This window comes from Vigna angularis, chromosome 10, assembly GCF_016808095.1.
Source record: "Vigna angularis cultivar LongXiaoDou No.4 chromosome 10, ASM1680809v1, whole genome shotgun sequence".
In the NCBI taxonomy this organism is placed as follows: domain Eukaryota; kingdom Viridiplantae; phylum Streptophyta; class Magnoliopsida; order Fabales; family Fabaceae; genus Vigna; species Vigna angularis.
In genome coordinates this window covers 3,498,262-3,513,957 of record NC_068979.1, presented here as the reverse complement: position 1 = coordinate 3,513,957, position 15,696 = coordinate 3,498,262, and the positions used below count along the sequence as shown (strand labels likewise).

Here is a 15,696-nt window from a genome sequence, read left to right as displayed (position 1 = left end):
GGGTTAAAAAAATGTTAAAACTTTTTATGACCAAGGAAACGAGGTCATGTATCTTGCTTTTATATGTCTTCTTCGATTTACTAAATAACACAAAAGAACAAAACAAAACACCAACTCCCTGGAAATGCACGAAACAGAGATGAAGGAAAAAAACAAACATCTACATATTGATATATGATATGTGTATAGAGATAACAGTTAAGTTAAAGAAAAAAACTAAATTAAAGTATTTAAAAAAACCAAATTAAACCAATTGAACAAATACTAACAAAAAATAAAATATAATTAAACCCGATGAACACTGACCTACTCTACGCCTCTTCACGGCTTGCAAAAATGAAATATAGGGTTTCACACAAGTTCCCAGTGTTTCCTCACCGCACCCATCCCTTTCAAAATGCTCGTTACATCACATCCTTCACCAGAAGGTTTCTAATTCGTCGACCTCGTGCTTCTATCAATGGCGGAAGCGGAAATTCCCAAGGTCAGTACAGTTGCTTCTCCACTTTAATCCATACACAAGTTAAACTGTCATAAGTTTTAAGGACGATGAATACATTTACCTACGATAACTTACAAAAGTAATTTATTTATTTATTTTTGAAAGGGAATGTTTTTGCTGTGAATTGTGATGGTTATAATCTTCGCAAGGAAACTAGTATAGGAATGGCCGTGGATTTTCAAATTGAACGGAGTTTTGAATATGTTGTAATTATTCATGCTCTGAAGCGTTGTGCTTATTTGCTATGAGAGTGTGCAGGGGAGTCTTTTCTTGTACCTGGCGCGACGGTTGCTACCATACTTATGCTTGGCGTTCTCCATGGCCGTAGACTCTATGTTGACAAGAAGGTACATTCAATTTTTATAGTGTTAAGACTAATTGGTAAGGCAAGGTTTAGTCGCCAAACTGATTCTTCTAGCAACATCAATGGCCACATTTATTTTTTCGACTTGCCTACATTGGCTCTGATGGACCTGAAGCTTCCCCCGAATATCCTTATCCTGCTTAACCAAGGTTCACATGCTTGGGGCATGCTTACTGGTTTATCAACTAGTAGAGTCTAATTGCATTGTCTACGAGCCTGTTTGTTTTATGCCAAACCATGGTTGCGTTATATCAACCTTGATAGCCCATACAGAAACCCTGTTAAATGAACGTGGTATTTTTTTCCTTCCACAAAACATGCTGGAGACACTATGACTTGTCAGTGATTGATCATTGCCATTCCTCCTCCTTTTATAAGTCCGTTGTTATTTTGGGTCATTGCAAAAGTAAAATAAATAAAGAGAAATAGAAGTATATTTTTAACATTCTAGACAAGTGAGAAGTTTAAGCTTATTTGTTGGTAGTGAGGCCTTCAGTCTTTTCCACACTGTTTTCAGTCATGATGCTGGAAATTTTTTCGCACTTCAGTAGTAGAATCTTTTTTAGGTTCTGTTTGCTCAATTGGAATTCTAGCCTTAAATGCTTTGTAGTTTACGTAGTCTCTACAGAATAAATTTGATTACCCTTGTGGCAGACTGAAGAGATGAAGGAAAAAGGAATTGAAGTGGAATTCCAGCCTGATATAAAGGTAAAACTTGTGCATCAGTACAAAAAGGAAACATTTGAGTTCTTGTATGTGTGTGTGTATCATTACATATTTGTTTTGATTCTGAGACATGTGCCATGGCTTTGTCAACACTAGGCTACATTTTTGAGATTACTGCCTCTTCGTTCAATTTCTAGATGCTGGGGATACTTGACAAGCATGGTAAGAAGTCAATGTGATATTGGAATATCCTTTTTTAATATATATTTATATGTATTAATCAGTGAAGCTTTATCTTTTTATGTTTGCAATTTTTTTCGCCTTTTGTTGCTACTGGTAGTAAGTATTTGGAAATAGAAACAATATTCAGAATTTATGAGTACTTTTAGCATTAGAGACCTGATGAAGAAATAAAGTTGACTTTTAATACGTGAAAAACAGCAATATTATTAGAAGGAAAGAAGCGAAAGTAAATAATAAAGGATGAGAGACAAAGCAGCACTCCTAATCAGAAAATAGAGAGTACAAGATAAAAGTAATGCAGCATATTTTAAAGTACATTTTTCTATAATGTACTTCTCTCTTCTTTTATCAAGTCAAAGCTAACTCTATAATTTGAAAATGATTATGCATGTTATATTATTTATATGATTTTACTTATTCAGGAAATACCAGTTTGGCTGAGGCCCGTTATCTATAAAGCTTGGGCTCGGGCATTTCATTCAAGTATGATTTATATATCTTTTAATCATTTTCTTGTTATTTGCTCCTATAACCATCATCTCGTGAAACTGGCAGAACTTGCTCATGATAAACTATGATTTATAATACATTTAAGAATATTCTTATTGTTATAACATTGTTGACACCTCAGATTTAGAAGAAGCTGGTTTACCTCTAGACCAGTATGCCACTTTAAGGGACTTTTTTGTTCGCACTTTGAAAGAAGGTTCCAGGCCTATTGATGTTGATCCGCAGTGTCTGGTAACTGGTAACAGCTATTTGAAATTATCTAATGCCTTTGTGCCATTTCCAATTAATACATAACCTGTTTGACCATACTTATTTTCTGCAGGTTAGTCCTGTGGACGGTACAGTTTTAAGATTTGGGGAGTTGAAGGGAGCAGGGGCAATGATTGAACAAGTTAAAGGGTTTTCATATTCAGTTTTTTCTCTTCTTGGTGCAAGCCCTTTCCTTCCAACGACAGCAGATGGTGATGTGCAAAAGAAGCATAATGAATCAATAACAACTACTGAGAAGAGCAAGAAGTCATGGTGGAGAGTTTCATTGGCTTCACCAAAAGTTTGGGACCCAAAATCATCATGGTAATGTGGTCAAGTATTTCTAATTGTCTTCTGCTACCAATGTCTCACTGTATCTGGTTGTAAGCATTTATAGTTAAGGAAGGGCCTGTTTATTGAAGAAAATCATAGATGGATAAATTTATCTGTTCAACCTCTCAAATTAACTGCTAAATTTTCATCATGCATCTACTCTTAATTTTTCCATGATGCATATTATCATTTATATTTATGATCATTATTTGAGTACTTCTGGTAGGTTTCAAAGGTATTTGAGTTTCTATCATAAAGTGGCTTATTCACTTCAATTGATAGAGACTTTATGATTTAGCAAGCTTGCTGCAGCTGCAATTGAAATCAAAATTGTTTTACATAATTGGAGGAATCTTAGGATTCTATAAATTCTATGCAATGAGATTTTTTTTTCCTTTTCTAACTGAAAATTACAGTTTTTTTTGTCAACTTTTCAAGAAATAATCCCAGCTTCTCTCTCAGTATGGTTCTTACCATTTTTACCATTATAAAGCAAACATAAGAGTAGTTTGAATTGCTTTCATGGTTTAGGAACATGCAGCCCATATTGAAATACTTTGTCTATTATCAAGAGTGTGACCTTTTCACAATAAATGCTGATTGTTGTTTTTTTTTTTTTAACTCTGGCCCTGAATGTATCTGCTATACTTTTATCGTCAGAGAGGCTGAATGTGTGGCATGACAATTCATACGTCGTTAAATTTTCCATTTCAGCCCAAAGAGAGGACTTTTTTACTGTGTGGTTTACTTGAAGCCTGGAGATTACCATCGAATACACTCCCCAGCTGATTGGAACGTTCTTGTGCGCAGGCATTTTTATGGTAAACCATCTCATGAAAGCGTTAACAGTCTAAGAAATTGACAAGAACACTTATTAATCTTCTGTTTATCCAAAATAGCCAAGTAATTTCTAACTGTGGTCATAAAAAATATCCCATGCAAGATAGCAAAGAAAAGATTCATATAACATGATTTTCATGTTGAATTTTTTTACCTTTTTTTTTTAATTTTATTTTCCTCTCTACGAAAACTTATAGATTTCATTGGTGATGGGTACAGGTGCACTTTCTCGATTTATCATGGATAACTGTTTTATAAAGCTATGCGAATCTATTTCTTCCCCTTACATAACATGAAAATAGTTATTTGAACCAGGTGGGAGAAAATGATGAAGTAGATCTGCAGATTTTCAAGTTTTGCATTTATTGTATATCATGCTGCACAATAAGCACGTTAATTAATTTCTATTTAGTTTTACTGTATTCTTATAATCTTTTTGGTTTATTGTTTATGTTGCAGGCCGTCTTTATCCCCTGAATGAACGTGCTACTAGAACAATTAGAAATCTGTACATTGAGAACGAGAGGGTAATTCATATCTGCCTGCCATGGTCAATGTCAGAGTGTTGTGCTTTTCTGTTAGCTTTCCTTTCAATGTCCTCATGTTTCTATTTATATATTTATTTTGGCGATTTGAATAAAAATTGAACTTCAAGACTTTTCTACCTTAATTAATCCGACCCAACATTCACTGCTTCAGTTAAACTAATTGGCACATTGATCTAATTTTATATTGAAAATAAATCTATTCCTGAAAATAAATTAGATGTTGTTGCACTAATGTTCTAAGTGCAAGGGGACTCTTTATCTGAATTTACCTATTTTTCTCATTTGGATATTTTTCTTGGGAAACAATTAAGTCATGAGTTCAAGTTCTTGGTAGGAGTGGCATTCTTTCTACTTAATACTCCATATGAACTCTGAAGACTTCTCTAATCCTCTCTTTTACCATCGTCTTGCTTTTATTTTGATAAGAATAATGGTTTGTTGATGAACTCATTCATGAAGAATTCAATAACCTAGTAGTGAATTCTGTCATAATTATTTGCCAACTATCTCAAGTAGTTAACGATTCCTTCATAAATAATTTCATCACACTGGTCTTTGAATTATAAACTTTATTTTTTTCTTTGATGTTTTTTACTTTTTCAATTCTTGATTGACTCTAAATTCTTCAGGTCGTTCTTGAAGGTCTGTGGCAGGAAGGATTTATGGCAGTTGCTGCAATTGGTGCGACAAATATTGGGTCGATTGAGGTTTGTTCATTCTTCCTTAAGGTTGTAACTATTGTACTCTAACGTCCATTGAAAAAAACAAGGGTTATATTTTAGTGTTAACTCTGGGAAAAGACTAATGTATCTGTTGATTTTTAAAATCTTATTTTTCTTTCCCAGGAAGTTCACTATATATGCTTTCATGGATCACCAGCAACTTTTCTTTTTAAGGATAAGGATAGCAGAATTAAATGATAGAAGCCATCTGACCTTATATTTAGAGATAACCGATTGGCTTGGAATGACTTGTATTTACAGTTCCTATATTCTTTCGATGTCATTGACTGAATTATTTATTAATGTCTTCAGTTTAAATTTAACATGACAGCTTTTCATTGAGCCTGAACTTCATACAAATAGGCCAATGAAGAAGTTTCTACATTCAGAGCCTCCTGAAGAACGGGTTTATGATTGTGAAGGTGTAGGCAGAGTGCTCACCAAAGGGGATGAGGTTAGAAGTGTTTTTACGTTTTGGAACTCCTGCGCTTGATTCACTGTTATAGATTGAAGTAACACTGAGTACAAAATCTATACAACTATGTATGAGGATCATATGATTGAATATTGGAATCTGTATACTTGCGAAAACTGTTATCTTTTCTTTTAAGATTAAGTATTGTCGACGTGCTGTTGAATTTGGGTTCCTTTTGTTTATTGTACATAAAGTTTAGCTTACGAACTTAAGAGTTGACAATACATTTTGCATAACTTAGTTCCTTTTTTCTTTTGTTAATCCAGTTAGGTGCTTTCAACATGGGATCAACAGTTGTACTTGTTTTCCAAGCTCCGATTTCAAAACTCAATGAGGGCGATTCATCTCAAGAGTTCAGGTTCTGTGTCCAACGTGGGGATAGAATTTGTGTTGGTGAGGCTCTAGGAAGGTGGCATAGTTCGTGACAAGGTTAATTTTGTGTGCTGCTCATTCTTATATTTGTGAATGTACGCTGCATCAGACTGTTTGGTATTGAAACTTCAAAGCATTTTGGGAAATCTTAAGGAGAATCATTGGTACCTCTTACTGGACACTGTGATTAGTGATTAATTTATGGGTGTTACATGGTTATTTAGTTTATGGCCGTCTGATTTACTACGGTAAACATATCTAAGAACGTTGAATACAAACCATTATGCTTGGAAAATTGGGATATGGTTTAGGATTTTGGATTTTAAAGTAAATACTCATAATTTTTACTAGGAAGGCCTGTGCCATGTATGTTTCTAAACAATGCCCAAAAGTATCCAAATAGCGCCATTGTTATGTCATAATAAAATGATGCATGTTCAGAAAACTGAAAAATGAAATTTAAGGTTATCGAGTTCTTGGAAAAATGAAATTTGGTTTTGATTCTTATATAAAAAAAAAACTGTTTATAATTTTTTGAAATAATTATTTAGTTCTAATAAAGTCTGCGAACTTTAATTCTAATCCATCTAAAAAATTCTAAAATTAATATTTTATTTTTTATATTAACTAAAAATATATAAATGACGTTACTTATAAGGATGTTAAGAGCTTTTAGGTGTTATTAACATAATATCACAGCAATAGAATGTATCACTTCATTACTTAATTTTTAAAAAAAGATATATAAGCTATTAATTTATAAAAACTTAAGGATCTAAAAACAATTATTTCAATTATTTTGCGCTAAAAAACAAAGAAATTATTTTAGAGGAGTAAAATCAAAATTTTGTCAATGAATAGAAATATTTTTAATATTTAAAAAAAATATAACACTTTAATATATTTCAAAATTTTAAAAGAGTGGACATGATCTCTTAACCATCATTCCTAGGGCAGGGATTATAATTTATAAGACGAAACAAAACTTCCAATAATTCCAAGTCTAAAAATTCCGAGCCTGTGTTTTCTCAAAGCGACGTTTATAATAATATCAAAACCTTGTTCCAGGAATAGAAACACAGTATGAAGATGAGTCCCTGGGCCACACGTTCCATCTTTCAATATCTTCCACCACGTTCAAGATTCCTAATTTTGGAGCTATTGTCTCTGAAATCCAACGAGCACACCAAAACAGAAATGACGACGACTGAGTGTTACGATTCCGATCATCATTATGATGGCTTCGACTAAGTATCTGAGTGGGCTTGATGGGCCACGGGCTCGGTGGGCCCACGTTCATGAACGTGCTAATCTCATAACTTCAAAATTGATCACAGCAAAATTGGTGGTGATGAATTGAAACCACAACATAATTTTACCTTTATTCGATCTACTTTGTTCAAAGATGATGGAGACTACACTGCGAAAAACGACTTGGACGCATTATCCAAATTCTACAAGGTGAGAACCAAACAGAAAAGGGATAAAATATATTTCACAATTAAATTTATTTAATATGCATGTAAATATTTATCATATGCATTATCCAGATAAAATTATAACTTTAACAGCTAAAATTACACTGAAAATATCTGAAAAATTATATCCAAGTTATTACTCTAATATGCACTTATAACGTTATTAAAATTTTGAACTACAGCATCTCCCAGGAAGAAGACACGACTTGCATTCATTTCATAAAACAATTGAATTTATTCTATGTGATTTACTTTATACTTTTTATTGGAATTTTCTTTTCTGTAATATGTTTGTGTTGACATGCCAATTTGTCGTGTAGTTGAAGTGGAATAATATCGTGGAACTTTCATCTAAAGTATTATGAACTTTATTTTCGTATCCATGTTCTTTTCTCGATATTTAAAAAGGTACATATATTTTCACCCATATTCTTATTTTTTAAACACACATAAATTAATGTTTAATTACTTGTATTTTAGTTAATTTAAATATAATACTTCGTAATGATTTTACTTAATATTTAGTTATTAATGTCAGTATCCTAATAAGCTTTTTCTTAAAGGAAAAAAAAAACTATAGCACCGTCAAGTATTTTCTAAAGAACCTAAAGATAAGATTTTTTGACGACGATATATCTCAGTCATCAAGGAAATGATATTATACTACTATTTACGTTGACGCGATCACTGCTTCCACTGTGTTTGAGAATTTAATTTTTATAAATTTTTTAAGTTTAAACAATGTCACAAGTTATTCTAATTTTGACTTCTTACTGCAGAGAAATAATAAATAATATAATTAAAATGTAAAAACATGTAGATGATAATGCCTTTGTGTTAGAGGGTTTAATTTGTTAACAAAATTTTATAAAATCTTAATAAGGTTGCTTAATAAGAAAAATGTGAAAGAAAAAATAAGAAAAAATTGTTTTTTAAGTTGTAAAAAAAATGTAACTGCTTATAAGAACAACTTCACCAACTTAGTTCCCAAACCCTAATCATTAGGTTTCTTCTCACACATCCCATCTCATCTCTGTAACATTATTCATGTTTCTAACTAATCAAAACCCTCAGACGCTCCAATAAACCTTCTTTTTCTTGGATTTCATTGATGTCAATACATTCATCACTCCACTATGTTCCAACCACATTCAACAACATACATATCACCCTACCTCTCATCCACCAAATTCAATTATTTTATTATGTGTTCATCTCACAGCAAATTTAAACGTGAGTTAATAAAAATGAAACTTAGATATTATGTTTTGAAATAAATTTTAAACTTAATTCAATATAACAAAATTAATTAATTTGTAAAATAAAATTTACACTCGGTTATACATTTTATATTGGTGTTATTTTTAACTGATGTATCACTTCTAACATATTTTTCCATGTGTAAAATTAAATATTAATGATTTTTTTAAAAATATCAATGAAATAATAAATCAAATAAAAAATAATTTTTATTAAAAAAACTCTAACTATAATTATGATATTATATTAAAAAATTTATTTTAAATTTAATTCAATCTTAAAAACTAACTTGAAAAAGTAAATATTGCACACAAAAAAAACTTATAAACTTATATTATCTTAAAAACATTAATTAGAAATTATGTTAATGTCTTATATAGATTTGATATCACTAAAAGTACAAATTTAAATACTTTAAAAAATGGTTTGTCGTTCAGAAAACTCTGTGGAGTATGCTGAATCAAGTAAACAAATTAATGTCTGTGGCATTTATAGCATATGTAAGAAAACTTGAGTAATTGAATAATGTACATATACTTCTATTATTATTATTATTATTATTATTATTATTATTATTATTATTATTATTATTATTATTATTATTATCTGTTAGTGTAATGGAACTGATATCTTCAACTGTTACCTGTTGTTGATAGAAATATTTTCCCCGTTCCAAAATAAACTCTGTTAATTGTGTTGTTTTTACATGAATTAAAATGGCAATAAATATATATTTTTAGATTGTACTAGTATAGAAATGAATCCATTGATGAGTTTGACATGATGGCATTCGTTTCAAATTCAATCTGACAGAACTTTAAGTTTTAAATTTCGAGTATAATATTTTATTATATTTATAAACGATAGGATGATATACATTTTTATTCATGTGATACATATTACAAGATAAAATAATTATAAAAAGTAAATTTAATATTTTTAGAGAAAAAAAAATAGTACCAAATAAACTTAAAAATTTGGATAATGATACATTAATAATATTTTTTTTAATAATATTTTAATATCATTTACATGTTTGTGATTGGTCTAAAATTACTCTACAATCAATAATAATAATCATAAACATCAACATGAACCAATAACATAATGACACATAGATGATGTTAAAATATCGTTAAAAAATATTATCAAAGCATTATTATCCTAAAATTTTATACGGATGAAAGTATATTTTGATTTGAAAAGTGAAGAAGGGTAGGTAAGATGTAACTTTCAGTTATTTGGGGGTGAAGAAGTAACAGTGGTACGTGGTTGAAGACATTGTCACATGAATGTGTATTTGTGTGCCTAACTTGCACGATATAACCTCTCTCGTAACATCACACATTCTTCTTCTACCATTTCGCTCAACACTCACCTTTCACGCTGGCCCATTGAAAGCGAGTGCTTCCTCTTCTCATTCAAACTCACCTTTGCATATACTTTTGCTTTATAAAAAAGGCAAATTGAAAAGACGCATACTTCATATATATGTTCAACAAATATACACCTTAATATTATAACACACACAACAAAAAAAGGCTTCAAGCATCTTTCTACCTTGTTGTGATGTTTGGATAAGATCGATGCAGAGAAACATACACTACAAAATTAATATATAGTACAGTTTAGGTAAGATTTATTGAGATTCCTTCACATATATACATAGTTACTCAATTAAATAAAAGGAAAATACTTGTTGACACTATAAAGGCTTGATAATCTATTTTTAAAGATATTTTTAATTATAAGAAATTAGTTCAAGAAACAAAAATTGAAGAGTGACTAAAAAAATAGTAAATATAAAATGTGACTAAAAAGTTGTTAGATGCTAAAATAAAATTATATCAAATAATTTTTTTTTTCTTGTGACAATTTGTAAAAGTATTTTTAATGCAGAAAACGCGTTCCAAATAGTCTAATAAACAAACTTTGTTCAAGAAAAAACAAAACCTATAATAATATAAACTTTAATTTTAAAATAATTGAAACCTATATAGACTTTGCTTCTACAATGTACCTTGATATTCTTCTATTTAGGATTAAATTTTTATAAAAATTACTTTTTTTGTCACAATATTGTGTTATTGTAGAACATTCTACATTGAAACTGTAAAAACTCTTTTTGTTCTCCGTTGCAACTAAATAGGTTATTATGAGATCTTCTTTATTATCATTATTGGTTGTTGCAAAACATTTTATTCTCGTCTCCTCTCCTTGAAAAAAAAATAAAAAATTGTTCTTCTCTCCTCTCTATTTTCATTTTCCTCTTTCTTGTATTTGTTTGAGTCAATTAATGTTTGTTTACAATGAAGAGATACACAACACGTTTTGTTCTTTGTTGCATGTTCATGTCTTGCTCCATTAACTGTTGAAACCTTTGTCCATTATTTACGTATTTTCCTTTCATTGTTTAAACATTGTTCATTATATTCAATTATTCAAACACATTCTCATTTGTGTACTTAAATAATTTTAAATTTTTATGTCCCATATAAGCTTTCGTTCTTCCAGAATACAAACCTATATTTGAAGAATATGCTTTCTAATAACAAAAACCTTCATTTTTTTTATTTCGTTTTCTCATTGTACAACCAATTAGAACCCTGAAAATAACTAATGTGAAATCCCTTCTCTTTTGTAAGTGTATTTATAGAATCATGAAAAATAAATGATAGACAAAGAAACACATTGATTTGTTATTATTAATAAATTAATTATACAATTTATTAATTAATAACTAATGTAATTTATAAATGAAAATAAAATCCTATAGTTAAAAAAAGAAAAGAAAATATATTATTTATACATTTACAGACACGACTGTGTTGTAACTCCAAAGCATTTGTCTTTAAATTTATATTACTTATGGGAAAATGTTATGCATATTTTTCATCTAAACTCTTACGATTAATTAATTGTATTAGAATCAGGAGGTTGAATAATTGGCACACTGCGTTTGACTGTCACAGAAATCCAAGTTTATTCATGCATGAACATCACGTGTAAGCAATCGAAATTGGACAGGTCTACTAGTATATTCGTATAGTTTCTCTCCGCCATTCTCGAGACATGCAAAATGCAGCTACCCTTCAGCATGGTCGCTTTTGTTTCTGCTTACGTTGGATCCGTATGTCAGAGTCCATGGTTTTAAATACTATTACTCAGATGAATGACAGAAACAGGTCGAAGCAAACCAAAACAAGCGTTGTTTCTTTTTTACTGTGCTTAAAATAACAAAAAAGCTGTTTTCATCCAAATGATAAACATTCTGAACTTGTGCAAACGTATGATGTTGTTTGTATTGGATTGTACACTCGGAGACACTTAGGTTTAGTTATTTATGTTTGCATCAGAAATCCTTATCAGTACTTCATTGGATTGGAGTCTTATATATCCCAATCGAATAGTTCAAAACTTCAAATTGTTGGGGTTTGCATGGCTTCCTAACCAATGCATACGCCAAAATACCAAACATGCGTTGTAACCTTGAAACCTAAAACTTAATGGTGTTTGGCGAAAGACTCATAATATTTGTTTTTGGCGCATTACAATTATATGAAGACGTACGAAGAATTAGAGAACATAACATTGTGATTTTGCCCCTTTCATTATCATAAATTGCGTGTGGTGATGATGAGTATTCTCACTTACATAGCGAAAGAGAGAAATTAAGAATATATATGACAACACCGACCTCCACCGTCATTGACTATATAGTCTTGCACTGCACTAATTTCATTCCAATCTCCAACAACCGAAAGTACTTACGTAGCGCATTAATTAAATCCACGTTGTAAAACGACACATCACTCGTCTATCTATATCTGTATCTATATATCAGGTAATGTATTCTTCACCTTTAATTCTAACTCTATCATCGTACTTTTTTTTTCTAAATTATCAATAATCTTTCCGTTATCGACAACAGTGTCTCTCCACGAACCAATACCCGCTTCTTCAGGATTATGTCTTCTTAGCATTTACACCAAACGTGGTTTTTGAGCGGAGTAGTGAATACTCACTCACACCTGAATTTGTGGTGCTTCACAACCCAAGCAGGTATCTTTTTTCATTTCAATTTGGATATTGGAAAACACAAATTGGTCCATCAAATTTTCTTCTTTTCGATTGTTGAGGCTAACTGGGTTAATTAAGTTCGTCTTTTGTTGTTTTGGAAAAGGTTTTACAGAAGAAAAGAAACATGGAAGGTGGATTTTTTCCACCTTGGAAAAATGGGTCATGGCTGGAGTTAGCTTCAGAGGATGTGCAGGAGAACGAGCAGTTCAAACTGGTATCATCCTTGCCACCGTTGGCTGAGCCACCGACACCGCGTGAACCCATGGAGTTCTTGTCCAGGTCTTGGAGTCTCTCTGCCTCAGAAATCTCAAAGGCTCTCTCTGAGAAACAAAAGCAAAATTTTCTCGATACGGGCCCCGACACATTGCAAGAACCTATTTCTGCACCTCATTTAGCAGTAAGTCACACAGTTTCAACACAATACTAATCAAATCTGATTAAACTCGAAGAGAACATTGTTCTATATGCTATGTATCAGGAAATGTATATATAAATCGACTGCTGCAGAGTTTGTTTCCAGTTACCTAGTTTGAGTTTTGATAATACAGCTGTGTTGTTATTCTAACTAATTCAATCAAATTTATGTCTCCCGTTTGATGTTTTCTTATTCAATAAAAAACTTATTTTCATAAATGCGAAATAAAATAGTAGATGTTCTTGGTTCTGATGGCAGGGAGGGAAAATGATGGTTTCTGGAAACTGCCGAAGGATGGGTGCTATTGGAAAGTGGTTACATCAGAAGCAGTATGGGAGCACGAACGTTTCCGTTAAGAAGAAAGATCGGGCGCGTGCGGAGAACGCGCGTGTGCATTCGGCGCTTTCCATTGCGGGGTTGGCCTCTGCGGTGGCTGCGGTGGCCGCAACAGAGGACCCTCGCGGTGGCTGTCGTTCTAAATTGGACATTGCTCTCGCTTCCGCCACGCAACTCTTGGCTTCTTATTGCGTTGAGATGGCGGAGTTAGCCGGCGCGGATCGGGAGCGTGTGGCCGCCACCGTCAGGTCCGCGGTGGATATTCAGACCCCCGGTGATCTAATGACTCTCACGGCTGCAGCTGCAACAGGTAATTAATTATTACCAATTGTTCTATCGCTATGCTTGAAAAGTGTTTGTGGAATTGTGAGTGTGGAATATTCAACAGTATGTTGAAATACTGATGATTGGTTCGGTACATTATGTGTACATATATCAGCTTTGCGAGGAGAAGCAGCTCTTACAGCTAGATTGCCAAAAGAAGCAAAGAAGAATGCGTCAATAAGTCCGTACGATAAAGTGATAGCGGAAACGCAATGGCTTCGTGCGTTTGACGGTCAGATGTTGGAACGTCATCCACCATGTTTGGGTGATTTGTTGCAGCTGACAGAAAAAGGTAATTCTTGGTTTATATCAGTTCATAGCATTGGATTCTTTTACTGTATGTGAAACTTGTTTCTCAGATTATGAATATTGGTTGATTTGGATTTTAGAGCTTCGAAAATCTTAGTTTAGTCCTCACATTAATGAAAGACAAGCATTTCTGATACCTGATAGCCATTTCCATCCCTCAATAATCAATGCTTTGTCCCTTTTTAAGTTTTAATATCTTGAAAAATTGAATTCCTGACATTGGCCTACTTTAATTGCAATACTTATCAGGTCGACATTGTTTCCATGTTTGATAAGTGTTCTTTTCTTCAGGGACTTTACGATGGAGACATGTCCATGTTTATATGAAGAAATGCCAGGTACCATTTTAAAAGCTGACCTACAAACATTTTTCTGGTGGGGTGGCAAGTTCTTTCTTATAGATTCTAGACAGCAATCTGATTTATCATGTTCTCAGGTCAAAATTAAGATCAAAAGTAAGCACGTTGGAGGAGCCTTCTCCAAAAAGAATAAATGTAAGTCCTTCTAACATTAAAAGCTCTCAACAACCACGCACCTATTCTTTTGTAGTTATTTATTTCAACTACAATAAGAACAATATGCTGCAAATATGTCATCTAATTACGAATTGTCATATTATTAAAAATTATGGATTATTTTCTTATGTTGTGATTTTTCTTCTGGCTCAAATTGCTGATAGTTATTCCCTAATTCTGGGTAACATATGTGTTGTATACCAGGTGTGGTGTATGGAGTGTGTGATAAAGATAATGCATGGCCATATAGAAAAGAAAGGGAAGCATCGGAAGAGCTATATTTTGGACTCAAAACTGCACAAGGTCTTCTAGAATTCAAGTGCCAGAACAAACTCCATAAGCAAAAATGGGTTGATGGGATAGAGATGTTACTTCGTAGGGTGAACTCTGTTGAAGCAACAGAGCATTCTCTAGAATTTTTAAGTATTAGTAGCAGTACATGATTTGTTTGAATTGTATATTCCTCTAGGATCTAGAAGAGTGAACAAAAAAATTTTGTCAAAAAAATGCTACCTCTACAAGCCTACAATATTACAGAAGCAAAGAAGCACTCCTGTTATGTGCAGCAGGGGTTGCATGTGACCATCCTTGTTAATAGCAATACCAAATTGATAAGTGTTAAAACCCTGTTTAAGATATAAAAACTACTACCTCAGACAATCCTTATTTCATTCAAATTATTTAATTAAAGAGCTTACAGATTTATTATGTTTAGAACGCAAATGCTTTCTAGCAGCACAAATTAAGTACTAATTGGAGTAGTCTCTGTTGAATATTCTTTTTTAATAAGCCACATTTATTAAATGACTTGAGCGAGGGGACAAAATATATGTAAGAGAAAGTGAAAGTTACAGATATAAAATGCATTTAGATCTCCCAAACAGCCTCTATTGAGTGTAAAACTAGTTCGGTCATGGGTAATAACTTTTGAAAATTCATAAATACAACATGTAGGTTTAGATATGGTAATAGATACCCCTTCTTAAATTGCATATATGTAAGTATTTGATGCATGTAGTTTATTTCATTCTTTCTATTTTTTTTTCCATTTTTTAGTTGATTAATAATAACTTTTTAACTAAATTGAATATGGAAATTACAACTAAATTTTTGCATAGGCATAAGATAGAAACTATAAAGTTGGCTTCTTGCTCT

At 32.0% G+C, this 15,696-nt stretch overlaps 2 protein-coding genes across 6 annotated transcripts; both read left to right on the top strand.

Annotated features, from left to right (window-relative positions):
- Positions 1-274: 274 nt before the first annotated feature.
- LOC108334689 (phosphatidylserine decarboxylase proenzyme 1, mitochondrial) lies at positions 275-6,049 on the top strand. Of its 4 annotated transcripts, none has more exons than XR_008245782.1 (12): positions 276-484; positions 761-849; positions 1,521-1,574; positions 1,689-1,754; positions 2,198-2,258; positions 2,407-2,516; positions 2,608-2,858; positions 3,582-3,688; positions 4,167-4,234; positions 4,898-4,962; positions 5,309-5,431; positions 5,719-5,858. XR_008245782.1 is itself a non-coding variant. In XM_017570599.2 (12 exons), the coding sequence occupies exons 1-12, from the start codon at positions 295-297 to the stop codon at positions 5,875-5,877; spliced, it is 1,356 nt and encodes a 451-aa protein (XP_017426088.1). In that variant the 5' UTR covers positions 278-294; the 3' UTR covers positions 5,878-6,049. The 4 variants fall into 4 exon arrangements, 2 of the variants coding, with proteins under 2 accessions (XP_052725778.1, XP_017426088.1); XR_008245781.1 differs by having other exon boundaries at positions 4,885-4,962; positions 5,290-5,431; positions 5,719-5,744; XM_017570599.2 differs by having other exon boundaries at positions 278-484; positions 4,885-4,962; positions 5,719-6,049.
- A 6,242-nt stretch (positions 6,050-12,291) lies between these two features.
- LOC108335153 (VAN3-binding protein) lies at positions 12,292-15,258 on the top strand. 2 transcript variants are annotated; one of them, XM_052869670.1, is made up of 8 exons: positions 12,292-12,406; positions 12,494-12,624; positions 12,746-13,039; positions 13,316-13,703; positions 13,833-14,009; positions 14,318-14,364; positions 14,463-14,520; positions 14,746-15,258. In XM_052869670.1, the coding sequence occupies exons 3-8, from the start codon at positions 12,767-12,769 to the stop codon at positions 14,982-14,984; spliced, it is 1,182 nt and encodes a 393-aa protein (XP_052725630.1). In that variant the 5' UTR covers positions 12,292-12,406; positions 12,494-12,624; positions 12,746-12,766; the 3' UTR covers positions 14,985-15,258. The 2 variants fall into 2 exon arrangements, with proteins under 2 accessions (XP_052725630.1, XP_052725631.1); XM_052869671.1 differs by lacking the exon at positions 12,292-12,406 and having other exon boundaries at positions 12,429-12,624.
- Positions 15,259-15,696: the final 438 nt, after the last annotated feature.

Excerpts from the sequence above, each read along its gene's own strand:
- LOC108334689 (XM_017570599.2), top strand. The coding sequence starts at position 295 with ATGAACACTGACCTACTCTACGCCTCTTCACGGCTTGCAAAAATGAAA. Across the intron at positions 1,575-1,688 it reads AATTCCAGCCTGATATAAAG|GCTACATTTTTGAGATTACT; the intron begins GTAAAACTTGTG and ends TGTCAACACTAG. Across the intron at positions 4,963-5,308 it reads CAAATATTGGGTCGATTGAG|CTTTTCATTGAGCCTGAACT; the intron begins GTTTGTTCATTC and ends TTAACATGACAG.
- LOC108335153 (XM_052869670.1), top strand. The coding sequence starts at position 12,767 with ATGGAAGGTGGATTTTTTCCACCTTGGAAAAATGGGTCATGGCTGGAG. Across the intron at positions 13,040-13,315 it reads TTTCTGCACCTCATTTAGCA|GGAGGGAAAATGATGGTTTC; the intron begins GTAAGTCACACA and ends TTCTGATGGCAG. Across the intron at positions 14,010-14,317 it reads GTTGCAGCTGACAGAAAAAG|GGACTTTACGATGGAGACAT; the intron begins GTAATTCTTGGT and ends TCTTTTCTTCAG.